At 38.0% G+C, this 18,420-nt stretch overlaps 3 protein-coding genes across 8 annotated transcripts; 2 read left to right on the top strand and 1 right to left on the bottom strand.

The window, feature by feature from the left end:
* Positions 1-248: 248 nt before the first annotated feature.
* Positions 249-9,246, bottom strand: vdac3 (voltage-dependent anion channel 3). Of its 3 annotated transcripts, none has more exons than XM_004072166.5 (10): positions 9,108-9,221; positions 6,491-6,660; positions 4,992-5,063; positions 4,123-4,172; positions 3,240-3,392; positions 3,091-3,143; positions 2,772-2,999; positions 2,511-2,661; positions 1,174-1,231; positions 249-518 (listed from the first exon to the last, which is right to left on the bottom strand). In XM_004072166.5, exons 2-10 carry the CDS (start codon positions 6,600-6,602, stop codon positions 427-429), a joined length of 969 nt encoding a protein of 322 aa, XP_004072214.1. In that variant the 5' UTR covers positions 6,603-6,660; positions 9,108-9,221; the 3' UTR covers positions 249-426. The 3 variants fall into 3 exon arrangements, with proteins under 3 accessions (XP_004072214.1, XP_011477190.1, XP_011477191.1); XM_011478888.4 differs by having other exon boundaries at positions 6,491-6,606; positions 9,108-9,205; XM_011478889.4 differs by lacking the exon at positions 6,491-6,660 and having other exon boundaries at positions 9,108-9,246.
* A 395-nt stretch (positions 9,247-9,641) lies between these two features.
* On the top strand, positions 9,642-13,669 carry enkd1 (enkurin domain containing 1). Of its 4 annotated transcripts, none has more exons than XM_023958270.2 (8): positions 9,642-9,824; positions 10,638-10,722; positions 10,904-11,131; positions 11,403-11,575; positions 11,657-11,791; positions 12,687-12,823; positions 12,959-13,095; positions 13,198-13,669. In XM_023958270.2, exons 2-8 carry the CDS (start codon positions 10,638-10,640, stop codon positions 13,356-13,358), a joined length of 1,056 nt encoding a protein of 351 aa, XP_023814038.1. In that variant the 5' UTR covers positions 9,642-9,824; the 3' UTR covers positions 13,359-13,669. The 4 variants fall into 4 exon arrangements, with proteins under 4 accessions (XP_023814038.1, XP_078809369.1, XP_023814039.1 ...); XM_078953243.1 differs by having other exon boundaries at positions 12,929-13,095; XM_023958271.2 differs by having other exon boundaries at positions 9,691-9,824; positions 10,623-10,722.
* Positions 13,670-13,736: 67 nt separating this feature from the next.
* Positions 13,737-18,138, top strand: polb (polymerase (DNA directed), beta). The gene is made up of 14 exons (XM_004072167.5): positions 13,737-13,971; positions 14,268-14,325; positions 15,201-15,267; positions 15,490-15,564; positions 15,648-15,706; positions 15,852-15,901; positions 16,016-16,067; positions 16,138-16,192; positions 16,283-16,355; positions 16,425-16,495; positions 16,570-16,656; positions 16,793-16,866; positions 17,123-17,262; positions 17,431-18,138. Exons 1-14 carry the CDS (start codon positions 13,911-13,913, stop codon positions 17,523-17,525), a joined length of 1,017 nt encoding a protein of 338 aa, XP_004072215.1. The 5' UTR covers positions 13,737-13,910; the 3' UTR covers positions 17,526-18,138.
* Positions 18,139-18,420: the final 282 nt, after the last annotated feature.

Below are 18,420 nucleotides of genomic sequence, written 5' to 3'. Positions count from 1 at the left end.
AGCTAATTATTCACAGCTTGAGACTAAGATCAAGAGGATTGGCTTTATCTGCCAATGACTAACCTTTAAAATCATCCCTCTTGCCTTGAAAACGTGCAAAAGAAACACTGCATAACAAAACTTCTTGAACTCAGACTGACCACATAAACTAAACGAGACTTTAAAACATTTCAGAGAGCACGCAAGTGAGATCCTGAAGGTTTTTTTAAAGCAGCACATTATTAGAGAGGAATTGTACTCTGGTAAAATATATTTAAAAGATTTTATTTTCTATCCCAGACATGAGTCGGAGTGGATTACAGTACTGTAAGGTCTTCCAGGCTGCTTTGGGTTTCAGGTTAAGGCTGAAGAGAGTGTGTCTGCATATCTGTGTGGGATCCTCCTCCTCTCCCTGCGCCGCTTTCCTCTCATCTGTTCTCCTGAATTTTATGCCTCCAGCTCAAAACCCAATCCCACTTTGTGTCCGCCGCCATTTACGTTCTTCCCATCAATCATGGCAGAGAGGGTGAGCTTCACTCCTGCAAGATATCAGAGTCAGCATCCTCTGCAAGCCTTGTCACACAGCCACATTGTGCGCATATTGCACAGGTGAAAATTGATCATACACGGATAAACCTGGAAAAAGTGAGTCTTTGTGTGACATTTTCATAGAATGAACCACCTTGAAACTACGGAAGTAGGAATAAACCACGCAAAGAACGCATCACTCACCGTAGAACATGAACTGCGCGTCAATGCTGCACTGTTTACATGCAATTCATTACTGATTCGTGCATCAATGACATAACTTTAACGGGATATGTGCGATCTAATGATCTTGGAAAGCCACAAATTTGCTTATGCATCTCAAACAAATTGGGGACAATTGCGTAAGATTTATGTAATATTGGATATAAACTATGGTACGTAAAATACGTGTTAACCGGGGAATTCTCAAACAACCCAAAATTTTGAACAGCTCAAAATCGAATTCACGTAAAGACTCGTCGGCCAAAACCCTCAACAGCCATCTGCGCACATGGACAAATGACGAACGCATGAACACTTATGAATTATGTGTATCACGCATGTTTTACGAAAGACTGAAACTTCATACGTGGAACATGAGCAAAATGTACATAGTGGCTGAGTGACACGGCCTTCAGGAATAAAGGCAGATATACGATAGCTCACCTGGCCTAAGAGTGTGCGTGTATCCAACTCCAACAAGGCAGGCGTTGTTTACCTTAGTCTGAGAACACAAACAGCAGCTTCATTATGAACATTTCACCTTTGACATTGAGGAAATTAGAAATCTAAACCTGTAAAAAATGTTAATGAGAGAATATAGAAGAAGACTCTTTTAAAGAAAGAAAATACATCCAAATGGACCCAAATTAACTATTTTTTTGTGTTTGCTAAAAATATTTTTTTTAAATATATAATGCATTATGTTATATATATTTATTATGTTAAATATTTTTACAAGTATTTTTTAACATAATTAAAACAATTATCTCTAAATTAATTCTGTTTTTCAAGCCTTTTGTTGAACTGAAAAAACAATTCATGCATAGAAACTTAACATAATTTTAACTGCTTATTGTCCTTAAATGGATTTTTTTGAATATAATTTTTTTTTTTAAACTAAAGTACTTGTTTTAGTATTTCCAACTTTATATTTTCTTGCTTTAGAATACACCTTAAGACTAAATAAAATATAATAAAAACAATATGTTTTATGCAACTTTTAAGAAAAGTGTGTATAAATAATGATTGTAATTGCATTATGATAGGAATTATTTTAGCATCAAATGTTAATCTATTATTTATTGTTCTGTTGATGCGGTGATCGTAAAAGCTTTTATCTTGTATCTGCAACCTTGTGAGAAAATATAATCTTTTTACAAATGAAAGAATGTGTTTGCTGAGTGGGCTATATCAGTACTTTTGGCTAAGGGCAGAAGAAATTACTGTAAAGATAAAGTTGTTTATCTGGATTTAAGGGGCTAAGACCAATAAATCTGTCCTAATAGGAAAAATAAAAATAGCCAATTAAATTGTAATAAATGGTTCAAGACAATTTTGGAACCAAAAAAAAATCTTCCTGGTGGCTTCAGGATGAGTGTTGTTTGAAATAATAGGGTCACGACACAAGTCTTTAATGGCAATAAATAAATAAAATAAAGAGAATAAAAAAACGAATATAAAAAAAGAGACTAATTGAAAATGACGAGAATGTTTCCATAAAAAACGATTTGAGCTCAAACTTCTGAGTAATCTGCATTTGTTGCCTATATTTGAGCAGGTCCCTCTAAAGTAAACTAGATGAAATAAGACAGGGTAAAAAGAAATTAAAAAAATAAAAATATCCAAAAAGACAAATCCTAGTAAATTTGGCAAATATAAGATCAGGCTGTTTTCCGTGAAATCTGACACATTTTTCTTCTTCAGACAAGCTTTTCTGTAGCAAAAGTTGGAAGTCCCTTTAAGAACGCATTGATTGACAATTAAAGTGATCAGGATCTTACAGAAAGGCTGGCATCTTTATCCAGCTGATATTTGGCTCCAATACCAAAGCGCGTGTTGTTGCTGCCCGCCGTCCACGCCAGGTGAACCGCCGTCTCCAAGCTATTGTTCACTTTTTGGTAAATGGAGCCTCCGAACTCTGTGCCATCATTTCTGAAATACAGCACAAAACACTGGGAGATGAATGGAAACCGAATCTAGACACAAATGTTTTAAATAAGCCACATTTTTCTCTTTTCCTGCATTGGGATTTCAAGACTCACACATGGGTGTGAAGCTGGAAGTCGCCAGCTTTGTATCCAAGGGCAAAATTGTTTTGAGCAAGCTTAGACTTAGCGGTGTCAAAAGCCAGCTGGTACCCGGCCAGCCAACCCTCGTAGCCCAGCACGGCGGCGGCGTGGACGGTCGGGCCAGCCATGTCAAAGTCCAGGTCGCAGCCCAGGTTCATATATTCCCGCTTGTAACCGGTCTTCAGTTTGGCACTCTTCTTGCTAAGGAATCGAAAAGCAATTATGTTATACTATGAAGTCACGGAGTTTCAAGAAAGCGCCTGGAGTTTGGGACGGCGAGGAGTCTTCTCACCCGGTGTTTGGCACAAATGACGAGTCGAGACCAAGCTTCAAGCCCTTCGCCAGCTGCAGAGAGACGGGGAACCCAAACCTGCATTCAGTTTAGCTAATAAAGTGTGAAATATTCCCATGTATCACAGTACTTCCAGCGTGTGTCTTCACCTGGTCCTCCATGGTGATCTCTGTGGTGAGCGTGTTATCGGTGTTCCATTTCTGGTTGAAGCTAAGGCCCAGCTCGTTCAGCTTGTACTTGGTCTCCAGGTGGCCTCCAGACTTCCCCGTGTCCGTGTTGTTGGAGCCGGAAGTGGCGAACTCCTGAGGAGCAAAGACGGATTGGGTAAGGAGGGCGAAGCTGAGAAAGTGAGCTTGGGAGGGCCGGAAAAAGGGCCCAAACAATCAAGCAAAGACACAAAAAGGTAGAAGAGACAAATACAGATCCAGAGAAACGAAGGAAGAAGAAACTAGCTGGGTTTTTTTAGCTTTAAACTGTTCCAAAAGTAAACTGGGAAGAAAAACTTGGATTGTGTGGGGGAGTGTGGTGGGAGTGTCCTTAACCCTTGTGCTATCTTAGATGACCCCACCCTTACATTGACGTGTTCTCCCTACCATGACAAAGGTGGATAAAGGTGGAAAGATTTCATGTAATCCATGGAAACCAGTGAAGATCACAAATCATTGAAGAAAAAAAGTTCAGTGCACTGTCTAGTGGGTCTAGATGACCCAACTCCCAACGTTAAAGTGCCTAGGATAGCACAAGGGTTACGGACAAAAGCAGACTGCTGGTGTCATACAGACTAAAGCTGCAAAAAAAGGGAAACTGCAGGGAGGTTGTGCAAGTTACCGACATGGAGTGTCTGGAAAAAGGAAAAAGACATTTTCTCTCTATCTTACCATCTGAAGGAAGAATCCAAAGAAGAAGCAGATGAGAGAAAAGACAGAGGAAGTTATGGAGAAGAACCCAGAGCTTACACACAAGTGTTTATCTTCACACAGAAACAATTGAACAACTGAACTTTTATATCTTTCAGAGACCAGCTGTACTTACTACGCCACTCTGAGACTTGGTCTTTATGTCGAGCTTTAAAACTCCATAACCTGGGATCAAAAAGAGTAGAATAAAATAAAACTACAGAAAAAGTTTAACTTTTACTTTTTAATACACATACACACATACATACATATATATATCCTTACTAAAAATTAATAATAATTAAAGCTACAAGCGGTGTGGCCTGCGGACACTACCCTTCCCTGCCTTGCCACAGGCCCCTCACTCTCCCCCCTTTGCCCCTGCTACCCTGGTCAGATATTTATGTCACAAATTTGTTTTTTAAAAAGAAGAAAAACACTTTTCTGTTTGTCTCCATAGCAACCATTTCATTTTTTGGTCGCGTGGGGATGATAAATAGATCTGTGTGATTTATAGAAGAATTTGCAAAAGTAAATTTTTGGATTTCCTTAGCAACTGAGGTTTTTTGTTAATCACCCCCACCAAATGTCATTTTTTATGTTTAGCTTGAAGATCATTCGAACAAAATTTTTGTTTTCCCATGTAGGATCCATCCCATAATAATTTTAAAACTTCATTTAGATATCCCCAACATGTGTTTTGTTTTGTCATTTCTTTGATGGTTTCTCCTGCTATGATGTCACTATTTTTTGAAGGGCTCATTCACTACGCCCAAAATTCATTTTCCCCCAGTACTAGGTGCGTGCAAATTTTGGTGATTTTTTGAGTATGTGGTGTGGTGGAACTTTCTGCTGAAAGGCGCAGTAAAAAAGAAATAAAGACTCTGGTCCTTGCGGTGCAGAACTGCAGCAGGACACAATAATAAATAGCAACATCCTGGTGCAAAGTTGCTGCAGAACAAACAGTCGTGTTCTTTAATACATCCTGTTCTCATGAACACTCACCAAAGCCTTTGTTGAAGATGTCTTTGGCAGACTTTCCCAAGTCTGAGTATGCAGGAGGAACAGCCATTGTACCTGAAAAACAAGAGTCCACACAACAGCTCAACACAAACTCCAGCTCTTCTGATACTGGAAAACACTTTTAATAAGTCAAAACTAGTTTTTACGACGGACTATCAGAGCCACGAAGAATAAAAAAAGAAGGTTGTGAAATTATAAGCAAAAACTGACTCTCTTTGTCAAATTACGACTTTTATTTAATAAATTTACAATTATATTCTGGTAATATTTTGACTTTTTTCAACATTTTACAATATGCTTTTCGTTAAATTTATCATAATTTGAAGACTTTCTGCTCATAAATTTACCTTTTTTTCCCCTCAAAGTTTTACGATTTTATTCTTTTGTTTTAAATTTCATTTATTTATTTATTTGTTTTTAAGGTGGCCCTAATACTCCGTAGCAATTTCTATATGATAAGAATATTGTGAGTTCTTCATCACATTTATGAATCACTTTTCTTTTATAGAGTTTTCTTGTATTTTTTAAACTGTTTTCCCATTTGTTTTTCATTAAAAGATTTTTTATTTGTTTTTATAAGCGTAACTGTTTTTCAGTTCAAGCAACAAGTTATGTGAAAACGTATTTAATAAAAAAATAAAAGTTGGCAATAAAAAACAACCTTATTTGTCTGAACTGTGTTGAATTGGGGAGTAAAGAAGTGACACCCAGTCCTAAAACTGAGGACAATCAGCAACCATCATTACATCATAGACATTAAACAATTGATTAAGTGATCAAATACAAAAGTGAAAAAGTGGAGTATAAATCAAGTAGCCTTTTAAGCACACAAGACAAACTTCATGGAAAAACAAATGTTTACTTTGATAAAATCAGCACACTTCACTGTACTACAGCAGCACACAGGAAGTGAGCTTGTCCTCCATGCCGATTCCCTGGCAAGAGTCCATAAAAGCAGCCATGGTTGTTAAGCTCATGAACATTTTTTTTAAGGAAAAAGGCTCAGATGCAAAAGATGCATGGGGAAAAAAATGTGACCACAGGCGCTGCAGCAGAGCTAACATAAGCAGTAATCGGGATTGTCCGGTCAGCAGTGCACACAGCTGCACTGCACCACACAGTTTCACACGGCCATCGCTGTCCCCTGAGTTAGCCTGCATGCACGACCTTATGATGAATTATTCAACGCGGATTTGCCCGTTTAATTTTGACGCAGCACAATAAACATCCTGACGTCACTTAAAACTTACATCTAGTCAAATATTTACCTCCAGACTTGTGTCCCGACTCTTCTCAGCTCATGCTGCCCATTTCTATGAACTACAGCATTTGAGCAGAACATCGGCCATCAGCCAGCAAACCGAGGATGGAGCCATTGCAGACCTTCAAATGCTGGGACTGGCTAAAGCGGACAAACCATGCATTCTGGATCTCCATCAGTCACGGATGGGAACTTGCCTGACTCTACATGCATCACTCACCGGGGCTTTTGGGCGTGTGGTGCCGACTCATCTCACAAACATCTTTGCACTCAGCCTGCTGGCCTGCTCCATTCTTGTCCTGAAGCTCCACAAACTCCTCTGTCTCTGCCATGTCTCTTCAGACGATGGAGGAGCAAACAGGCGCAACAGGAATGTTTTGGAGAGAGGTTCTGCAGTTTGATTGTGGAAATTTCACAAGAATACCAACAGGTTTTGTGTTTTATTCTGACTTTTATTTCCTAAAGTAGTGCAGCAGAAAGGACTATAAGTAAATAAATAACCTAAGGTTTATTTATGGATTACGGTTGTCATAAATCTGCAGCTGGATGTCTTAAACATTATCCAGAGAGCAACATTTACTTCCCTTCAAATGGGATCCAGTTTTATTGAATGCTCAAATTTTCACTCAAAGTTCCACTCCAACCATCGACAAATAGTCTAACAGTTACAGTAATCCAAAGAGCGGGCGTTATTTCCTGTTGCTGGGGACAGCTCCCGTGTTAAAGATCCCCTCTGATTATATTTTGATTTATTTTCAGAGCCTTCCCAGTGGGCTTTTAATCATGATTATGCCGGTTGTTTACACTCTCTCTCCCGCTAGCTTAAAGCGTCTCACGCCCCCAATTTAACATTACAGACGCAACAAAAATGGCGACCAATATAGGCGCCATCCAGCTGTACAATTTTGAGCTTGGATGAGGAAAACCAAGACGTACATGGATCTATTTGTCTGTAAGTAGATGCATTGGAATGGAGCAGAGCAGAAGGCTTTCGGTTTGCCGTTTATTCACAATTAGAATGAAGAAAAACTCAGAAATGCAATTTCAGCATACTTTTCTTTACATATGCCCTCCATCATGATAAAAATGCAACAAGAACAATTTAAAAACACCAAAAATGTGATTTTTGTAAGAGTGGGTCTTCAATAATAAGTTTTTCTTCATTAAAAATGTAATATATGAAACACACAGCAGATTTAAAACGAAGACTTTCAACATTTGCATTCACTGATGATGCCAATTGTGTTTTGGTCATGTGAAAATTATTTTCTCTGTGATCCATAAAAGAAGTTTTACATCATTCTGTACACTTGAAAACTGAGCTTTAATTGATATTTTTGTCCATAATCTTTTATTTTTGTGGTTATTTTGTATTTACAGTTTTGGGTAAAGTGTGTTTGGTATCCATCTTTTAGTGGGGGTCAGCATTCTAAAGCTTTTCATTATTTTCACACGTCACATGTCAAAAATCCCTGCCATCCCTTTGATGCTCTCTGTGACTTAAGTGCTGCCAGATGACCTGAATTTTCTGCTGAGCGAGCGCATCTCCGGCTAAGTCTTTGTCATTTCAACTGACATCTTGTCTCCCCTCTTTCCACGCGGTCCACTTCTGACTCTTTCTCTTCAAGTGAGTGCAGACTCTAAACTTAGCTCTGCAGAACCTGACACTAAAACACATGACCTGGCTGTCAACATGTGCCCTTCTCCAAGATCAACCTATTTCTACCCCTATAAAACCCAAACAGCTCTGTTTTTCTGCATTGTTCATCCACTTTGGTAACACACTAACACACTCAGGGTTGTACTTTCACAACCGGCGCGGAGCCCTGAGCTCAAAGGTGAAAGACGCGCTCACAGACTGACAGACCGTCCCGAACAGTCAATCTGTGGACTCTGATCACGTATTGTTTCAAACGACGTCTCTTCGTTTCTTACAAGTTCAAAGCGAAAATGATTTGAAAAATTATGAATTTGTATTCTAATTGTGTTCAACAAACAAGGGGGGGGGGACTTTCTGCTGAAAAGATAAGACTAAATAGTCAGTTACTCAACCTCCTGTCCTGATAAGGTGAAAAGGGGCGTTTAAAGTTGGTTTCTAGTAATTTAAGAAAAAGTATTTGTGTGACAGAGATTAGGTTGGGTGCATCAGATTAGACAGAAAGTGCACATGTGTGGCACTTACCTTCTATTTACTACACCTTAAGTTCTGAGGGTACAATAACAAGATGCCTTCTCCATGTAAGCATGTGTTTACGCATAGTTTGTCTTGCCATTACATAAAATCATAAGCATGATAACCTGAAATAAACAAGAGCTTCACTGACAGACAGTCGCTGTGTCAGGTTGATGAGGTGCTCACAGCTCCAGACCAAAAAAAAAAATTTCAAAATATTCATGGCATCACGCCCCCTAGTCCCACAAGTGACAGTGTGTTTTTGTGAGCATTCTCTCCACCTCTGGTTTCAAATGGTGGTAACAGCCTGCAGCGTTCAACCCCACATTTTAAAGTTAAGACCTCCAGTCCCCTGTGTCACATAGTTCAGATGTTTGATCAACCAGTAAGACACGTTGGGATTTTTTTCACCTTTTTGTTGGAGCATGCATATATTCATGATGAGAGTTAATGAGCGACTAAACAGGTTTAAACTTCACGTTCTACTTCAGCCACCGCAGGCCTGGATCTGGTTTGTGTTGCTGCGGTTCTCCCACCCTAATGTCTGAGTGGCTCATTTCAGCCTCGACCCTTAAAAAAACTGTTGTCAACTAGAAAGTCCTGCGCGCAGACGGACGAGATGATTTAGAAATAAAAGAATCTTCCAGACAAAGCGTGGACCTACCTTTGTCTTTAAAGCAACGGACTGTGCACACTTTAGCAGCGCTGTTATGTGCAGCTGGACACGGTGAAGGAGAAAGCACAGGCGGCACCACTGCGCATGCGTCGTAAAACCCTCACCGAGGGCGGGGCCCTTGTACAATTGACATTGAGCAAAACATATTTAATGAATATATATATATATATATATATATATATATATATATGTATTCGTGTTTTATGAATCTATCTATCTATCTGTCTGTCTGAAGACCAACATTTTATTTTAAGATAGAATTACTGAAAAAAAAAACATTTAGTCAGTTGTGATGTGGTACGGAGCCACGTAGTACGGTGACCTGACATGTCATGTGGAATGCTGTATAGCAGTAAAATCGAGTTTTCTCGTTGCCTTACAGACGAAACTCAGGGAAAGGAATATATGTTACCAAGTCACGACAGAAATACACCTGCCAAAGCTATCAGCAAAAAAACAGGCCAATCAAAATCCATGCTATAATACTACTTCTTTATACTGTAAATAATATGCAGGCGAATCTTCATTATAATTTCGGAATTTGTCATTTACAGTAAGGTTTTATGGGTATCAGCCCTCTTCCTCGATGTTCGACCTTTGTGCGCATGCTCCGTTGCCATAGTGACGACTTATACAGCCCCACAAGTGGTTGATACCAGAGCGTCATCGAAGAAAACCCTAATCCTTTAACGAGACATTTAAAAGGTAAACAGTGTATACTGATTTTAGTGAGCGGTTTATTTTTGATTAACGTTACCGATAAGCGTGTTTTATATTTCTCCTTGCATGCTTGTTTGTATTAGTTCTTGTTCGAGCTAAGTAGCGTATTTTAGAACCAGCTAATAAACAATAGCTGTTCACTTAACAGAAATATATGTGAGGATAAGGGCGCAACAAACAAAAGCAAGAAAACCTTTTAGCTTTAATATACAAGATAATCGATGCTCTATATGAAAGATGATATTGAAAATAAAAATGATTCCAATTTGGTAAAGACAAATCTTGAATGTTATATATAGGTGGCTTTCAACAAAGAAGACAATTCCAACATTAACACACTTTAACATTCAGTTCGGTTGTATTATAATTTATATGATAATTAGAATAAAAATATTGTTATTTTAGATTAATTTAATGCCAATCTTTTAAAAACACACCTATTTTTCCTCTCTTAAAAGTTGTCATATTCTGTGTGGGCCTCTATAAGAGTTAAGAAACTCTTGAATTGTTTATCGGTTTATCTGGGTTTATGCCCTCATTTCTCTTGATTTTATTTCTACAATTTTATTTAATGCTAACTTTGCTTTGGATTTGTATGTTCTTCATGAAATAAAGTTTTATATTTTTTAATTTTGTCAATATGAGGTTGGAAAAAAAGCTAGTAAATGAAGTTTTTTTCTTGAAATATCTGTTTTACATCATGACTGAGAGTTGTATAGTTTCCATGATGCTTTGTGTGCAAAACATTTACAAAGATTTATTTTTGTTGTAATATTTTTGAAGTTTCTTCTGTTTTAGATGTGTGAAGGACCTTCATCAATATCTGGCCCAATTCCCCCAGACCCTTCACTGTTTCCTCAATACTACCAACGACCAGCTTCAGGTTAGAAGCACCCAAGCATAGAAAAATACAGGTGTAATGTGCATTTGTCTGTTAACTGTTTTTTTTAATGCCACTTTTTTTTTCTTAATTAAAAAACATTTTCCTAAATGTATATTGAGCATTTTATATTTTCTTCATTTTGGATTAAAATGGCATCATCTTGTTGACTTGATTCTTTCAGCTCGTGGTCGTTTAGAGGGGAACCATGCTGGAACTCTGGGCCTTTTCTTGGGCCCCTTTGCTCCTGATCCTGTTGTGTTCCCAGGCTGCTATAGCTCTCGTACAGCAGTCCACCACCGTCCACGCATTGGCCCCAACGCAGCCCATATTCTGGAACGGGGTCGGAAAGGCGTCGTGGGAGAACTGATGAAACTAGACAACGTCTCAGTCAGTCCTGCTCCAAAACCGAGTAAGTGAAGCTGCTTTATAATCCATTGATATTTCATTGTATTTAAACAGCTGTGTATTGGAACGCAGCTGTGCTTTTTCCATCTATTTAAGTCAAAACCAGTGCTTTTTTAAACTTGTTTTAAGATTTATCAGATTTGTTGTAAATATAAGAATCTCAAAGGTAACTAAAACAATATTTGTGCACTACTTTTAACTGGATGGTAGTAAATTTGGCTAATAATAAAAGATAAAACTATTATTTGGCTAACTTTTGTTGCTTGACCCTGCAGAACAGAGAGTGCATGACTTTGGTAAAGAAAACGTACGCCGGCTGAAGGAGATTCAGAAACGCTGCAAAGAGCAGGAGGCTGAGAAAGCCCAGGCCCGTCCTGTTCCAGTGAAAGCTTTGTGGACTGCTCCAAAATACCAACATGTGTCTTCCAGGGTGCTGGCCCAGCTAGAGGCAAGGACTACTCTTATTTGTCATGAATGTAACGCTTTTGAGCTTTTCTACATGAAAGTGCGATCTGTTCCCCTCATGTAGAGTTCTACACCTACGGTAAAACCACAGTGTCAAAACTTCCTCAAGGCCCACTCTAATGGCAGTTATGCTGCACCATCAGTACCTTCACTTGCTTTCAAAAATTCATGCAACTCTGCGCAGGATCAGGACTTGAAGGTAAAAGATTAAGAGTAACTTTGTAAACATGTAATATTCCTATTTTTTCTACTGTGACATTTTAGTTTATAAACACATTTGGCAACATTTCTGGACAGAAATGGTCATTTTAGAGGACATGTGCGAGTGCTATAGTTAAGCCTTTATATTAAATAACATCCATGTATATGGTAAAATATTACTGGGAACAGACAATGGAATGATTTTTTAATCAAATATGAGTTATTTCCCTGAGCTTTACTTCCCAACCCGGAAGTAAGACGACCCGATCGCTGAGGCACCGGCTTTTGCTCCTCGTGGGTGCAGCCCATTTCATTACGTCATCCACCGGTGTCAGCAATTGTTTATTAAAAAAAAACAACCTCCAAACTTTTGCAAAGATGGATGTGCATAATGTGCATATAAAAGGAAATCACATATAAATATCATATAAAAGCTGATCACCGCTAGCTCCGCTGAGAAAGTGGGTGGGTGGGTGTGTTAGCTTGGGGCCGGAGGTGGCAGCATAGATTCTTCCTGGAAGGGACTGTTCTCACTGGTCTGTGTCAGCTCAAGAGAGACCAATTGTTTTTGTGGGTTTCGAGAGGCTGGTGCTCCGAACACAGAGTATTAGAGGAGTACTCAGAAATGCTTGAACAGAGCAAAATACCGCTTTGGGTTTTTTTTTTTTGTGAGGAATTAACATTATAATTCTAAAAAAAATGATTTTGCATGGTATAGGCCCTTTAATGGGAATAACTATTATTGGAAATAAGATTTAAAGCCTACTTTTTTGAAAAGCCTCAAGTTTGTTTTTAAAACTGAAGAAATAAACATTCAAAACACATTTTATAAGAAAAAAGCTCTCTGGTGTGTTGGATCCATGTCTTCGATCTTTTCTTTGTCCCTTTCTAAGGTGCAAGGTCAGGCAATAAACTTCATCAGACACAATGCCAGAGCCGCAGGAAAAACTGTGACTCGCCGTTCTCAGTCACTGACAGACCTCAGAGATAAACCTGTGCCCAGCGCAGTCAAAGGACAGGTCCCGCAGTAGTAAGTATTCCAACAAGAAAATTGACCTTCTTAACAGGCTTTAACTTATCCACGATCCCCTCTGAGATGGAAAAAGTTTTGATAATCTAATTAATAACTTAAAAGTATGTTTCGTTTTGAACATTGCACTTACAGCCTTGAGGAAAGGAAAGCACAGTGGCGCAAAGAGGAGGAGGAGAGAAAAAGAAACACACCCGATCCTACAATCCCACCTGGTCACACCTTAATGCAGGACAGTGAAAGGCAGGAAACACTGAAATCTCTGAAAGATAGTATGTATTTACCTTCACCTTTAGTTGATTTTGATACTTAATACACCACGTATAGTGTGAGACTTTATAGTTCCTTGGTTAATTATACTTTTTCCTCCTCAGCTCATCGCACCCTGGTGATGGAATTAAACTCACTCCCTCTGAAAGCAGACAACCTGAGTACTCGCTCACGTCGGGCTCATCTTGACTGCAGGCTTTCTGAAATTGAGGAGGCAATAAAGATATTCTCCAGGGACAAAGTTTATATCAAAACTGATTCCTAACATCTCAAGAAGAGGATATATAAAGAGGATATATAGGAAAGGGTGGAATAGGATCCTTAAAAATCAACACAATTTAGATACTGCTGTGGAAATATACCCAAAAAAGTTGTACATTAGATTTATTTGCTTTGAATGCATTTTTTATTTTATAAAATGTATACATGGTATCTTGAAAAACAGTTGTGTATCTGCTTGTAATTTATTTATTTTGCTTTTGAGCTGTATTTGATGTATTGTAGCCACATAACTGTCAGTAATGAAAATGTATATTTTTCTTTCTTAAATCTTATCCAATAATACTTTGTACAGAACCAGTGTCTTTGTCTTTTTATGTATTATACCCAATTTAACCATAAATACACTTGAATCCTTTTTGACGAAGTGCGCACGCGCAGCCCCGCCCCCACCATGTCTCATTGTTCAGAGCAAGCTAACTTTTGCTAACGTGGTAGTCAGAAACTGACTGACACCTTGCAGCTTGTAATCGCTTTCGCACGCAAATATTACTTGGGAATTTTTTTTAAAACACTACAATAGTGAATTACATCCACTATGAGCAAAAGAAAAGCACCACAGGAATCTCCAAACGAAGGAATAACGGACTTTCTCATCGGTAAGTGAAGTTAAGGTTTGCTAGCAGAAGCTAGCCTTTCCATTTAAAAATAAATACCCACATATCTTGCTAATTATGCTTTATTGAGAGTGGCCCCGTTGATTATGTTTCTTTCTCGTCAGTTAGAAAGCATCAAGGTTACTTTGATGTACAATATTTAAACTTAATGACTATGATAAAATCACTCAAACATAAAGCCGACTCTAAGCTAGCAGAGTTAAGCTGATGAATGGGCGGATCGGTGTTTTGAAAATCATGAGAGGTGGGAGAATGCCTTAATGGGTTTCTGTTTGCAGAGTTGGCCAACTACGAGAAAAATGTCAACAGGGCAATACACAAGTACAATGCTTACAGGTATGTTCGGGAGAGTAAGGGAGTGTAAGCCCCATTGTTGTTGTTTTTAAAAATAATTACTATAGCAATGATGTCTGCCCAAAACATCCCCTTTTCACAATTTTTACATTTAAATATGTCCATGCTCTTTGAATCCTTCCTGTGAAATACAGAAATTTTCACTAAATCTTTCATAGAGCCGAGAACCTAACATTGTGCTTTGTTTGTGTTGCATGATGAGTGTGTGTTTTGTGGTTCCTTCTGCTTTCTCTCTTTGCTGCTCCCTTGGTATCGCTGCACCGAATCATCCGCCTCCATCCACTAAACCTCCTCTGCATCCTCCTCACTCACACTACCCACCTTCTCCTCAACAACATCCATGAACCTCCTCTTTCCTGTAGCTCCAACCTCAGCATCCTTTGATCAACATTATCACTGTCCTTCCTTTGAGCGTGTCAAAATCATCTCAGTCTGCTTCCCTGCATTTATCCTCAAAACATCTCACACCTTTCCTTATCTCATCCATCCTCATCACACCCAAAGAGAACCTCAGCATCTTCATCTCTGCTACCCAAAGCTCTGCCTCCTGTCACATCAGAGCCACTCTCTCTAATTCAAAAACATGGCTGCTCTTACCACAGTTTTCTGCGGCTTTCCTTTCGTTCTTTCTTTTGTTACACTACACACCTTCCTCCACCCGTTGCAACCCGCTTGCACATGCCTCTTTTCCCACACTCTTTGTTGTTCTGGACTGTGGACCTTAAGTACTTAGTCCTCCATTTTCTCCACCAACTTCTCAGCAACACGATTTTCTTATCTTCTTCAGTCAGAGTTTAATACCTGCGTTGATATTTTTTTTTTAATCTTATTTTTTTTACCTCTTTCATTCATAATAGGAAAGCAGCATCTACCATTTCTAAATACCCAAGCAAGATTAGGAACGGAGAAGAAGCAAAAAAACTGGTATGTGCTGATATATATATATATATTTAAAATATCTCCTATTTGATGTGAAATTTTCCGAATTGTTTTTTGTTGTCTTAAGAATGTGTTAATGTTTTAAGAAGTGTTTTATGAGCTCTATCTGAACCTAAACTATTTTGTTAACTTACATTTTCTATAACTCCTGAAAATGCTGAAGCATCCGCCTACGTATTTACATTCAATTCCTCTTTCATGATTCAGGATGGTGTTGGTGCCAAAATAGCAGAAAAGATTGATGAATTTCTACAAACTGGCAAACTAAGAAAACTAGAAAAGGTGAGAGTTTACTGATACTGCAGAGGATGTGCTGATAGAATCCATGTTGTCACACAAACTGATTTATTTATGTTTTTCGATAGATCCGAAATGATGATACCAGCTCTTCCATCAACTTCCTCACTAGAGTTACTGGAATTGGGTATGTTGGTAATGTTATTCGTATAGTTGGATGACATGGTTTTTATTGACCTTTACAGTGGTCCTTCAAGAGAAGCTAAAAAAGTTATTTCTGTTCTGCAGATATGATTTAAAAAACATATAATTAGTGTGTCTTTTTTATTTAGCCCTGCTGCCGCCAGGAAGTTTTTTGAAGAAGGGGTGAAGACATTAGATGGTTTGTAAAGTCTCTTATGTGCATTACTATTATGTGACATCAGTATGAATGTGTTGCAAATTCTAAAATGTTTTGCATTATGTTGATTTTCCGTATGTTCCTATTCTTTTGCAGATTTGAAAAAGGTTGAGCACAAACTTAACCACCATCAAAAGATTGGACTCAGGTAAAGGTTTGACATTTACTTATTCAAATACTCAAAAATGACTGTTTAGTGACTAATCTGCTTCATTTAGGTACTTTGAAGAGTTTGAGAAAAGGATCCCAAGAGCTGAAATGGAACAAATGGAGGTAGTTTTTCCTTTTGCTTCTATGTTTTCTACTTCCGGGCTGGAAAGTGTCGTGTATTTGTCAAGCTTTTCATCATCTTGTGTTTTTAAGGCTCTTATCATTGCTGAGTTGGAGAAAATTGATCCAGAATATATTGGAACAATATGTGGAAGCTACAGAAGAGGTGATCTTTACTGTCTTTAGTCATTTTCTTTACTGGTTGGTGGCGTTTGTAACTGTTTATGGTTTCCAGGTGCAGCGTCGAGTGGTGATATTGATATTTTGCTGACCCACCCAAACTACACCTCGCAGACTGAGAAACAGGTAAAAAGTAATCTCATGAATACTTTTATTCCCATCTTTATCTGCAACTCAGTTTTCTGTTCTTTTGTCCTCAGCCCAAGCTCCTCCATGCTGTGGTTGAACACTTGGAGTCCATTGGCTTTGTGACTGACACTCTGTCCAAAGGAGACACCAAGTTCATGGTGAGCCTTCAGCTTGTTTTTCTTTCATGCACTCAGCTCCATGCAATTCCATTAGGTAACAGGGTTAGTGCAGTAACTGCATGCATCAGCTGCAGCACATGACTCTGCTCATGATGTGCTGATCTTGTTTTTTCAGGGTGTCTGCCAACTGCAGCAGAGCAATGATGATGAGGATGAGGAAGAATACCTTCACAGGCGTATTGACATTAGGTAATTTTGATTCACAAGTTCTTTTTCAAAATTCATAAATACATCCAAGTTCATTCATTGTTTTGTTTCCAGATTCTCTGCAAGTAAAAGGAGTTTTTGTGTAAACCTTTCAGACTATTAGGAGGACCAACTTTTATGTTGCATGACTGCATTTGTGCCAGTTATTGGTATAGTTTGTTAAACGGAGCAGGCAAAACCTCTCACTGTTCTGTTTTACCTGTGCTTTTTGATCCAATTGTGTTTTTCTTTTCCAAAGGTTGATTCCCAAAGACCAGTACTACTGTGGAGTTTTGTATTTCACTGGAAGTGACATCTTTAACAAAAATATGAGAGCTCATGCTTTGGAGAAGGGCTTCACTCTAAACGAATACACCATACGACCACTTGGTGTCACTGGTGAGCATGAGGACTATATATAGTCAGCGATACCCATAGACTTTAAAAACATAGACTGCTTTTACAGTCTATGGCTGCACTTACAGATTGTGTTTTGTTTTTTCAAATAAGGTTGCAATTTTTTACTTGTTTTTTTTGTGTGTGTGTGTGTGTGTGAATGTTTTTCAGGTGTGGCAGGAGAACCTCTGCCGGTGGACAGCGAGAGAGACATTTTTGAATACATCCAGTACAAGTTTAAAGAGCCCAAAGATCGCAGCCAGTAAAGGACAACAGTAAAGCCTCCAGCTAAAACTATCTTTGAAATAGAGCTGAACTGGAAAAAAAAAAGCTGCGTTTATGTTACTTTTGAATAGTTTCGCTTGTGATACAACAAAGGAAACTACCGAGCGTTTTATTTAATGACTCAATAATGTTTTAATTGAGAAATGCACAGATTTGGAGAAAAAAAATCTTTCTGGATGTGATTCAACTTTATTGTAGCTTATGAATCAATGTAAAAATTGACCTGTTTGAGCTTTTCAATTTATTACCCAAAGTGGTATTATACTTCCTGAAACATGAGTTTGTTCAGAGAAAAGTTTGCTTCTTATCATGATGACATGTTTTCTTTATTTGTATTACACTTTTTTTCCTTGTGGGTTATTTTTTTTACATCCTTTATTGTGGGCAGACTGTATAGAAATGTTACAAACATACAATGTGATAGTTTCAGTTTCCACTTGTACACTAAATTCTTAAAAAATTAACTGAATTCTTAAATATGTTTTTTTTTTAATGTGCTTAAAAACTTGAATCCGCCATGATATTTTTTGTTATGAATAAGCAATATGCAGTAGATCGCAGTAAATTATTCTTTGCTTTCAAACATGAATAAAATGTGTCATTGTGTTTGTTTGAGTAATGGAAAAGATATATATAGATAGATAAGATATGGCAATTTGGCAATTATGCTCACCGGCAATTATGCTATGGCAATTTTTATTTAAACGTGTGATTAATTGGACATTATTTATATGAATATCACCCAATATTTACAAAAAAATAGCTATTAGAAAAAATATTATTGGGTTATACATTATATATGTGGTGATAAAGTGTTTGTGACAGCTCACATTTTTTTAATACTTTTGGACAAAAGTATTTTTTTCCTGATCCACA

This window comes from Oryzias latipes, chromosome 9 (genome assembly GCF_053564925.1).
Source record: "Oryzias latipes strain Hd-rR chromosome 9, Olatipes_Hd-rR_3.1".
In the NCBI taxonomy this organism is placed as follows: domain Eukaryota; kingdom Metazoa; phylum Chordata; class Actinopteri; order Beloniformes; family Adrianichthyidae; genus Oryzias; species Oryzias latipes.
The sequence above is the reverse complement of the archived record's forward strand: the minus strand, read 5'-3'. Positions and strand labels throughout refer to the sequence as shown.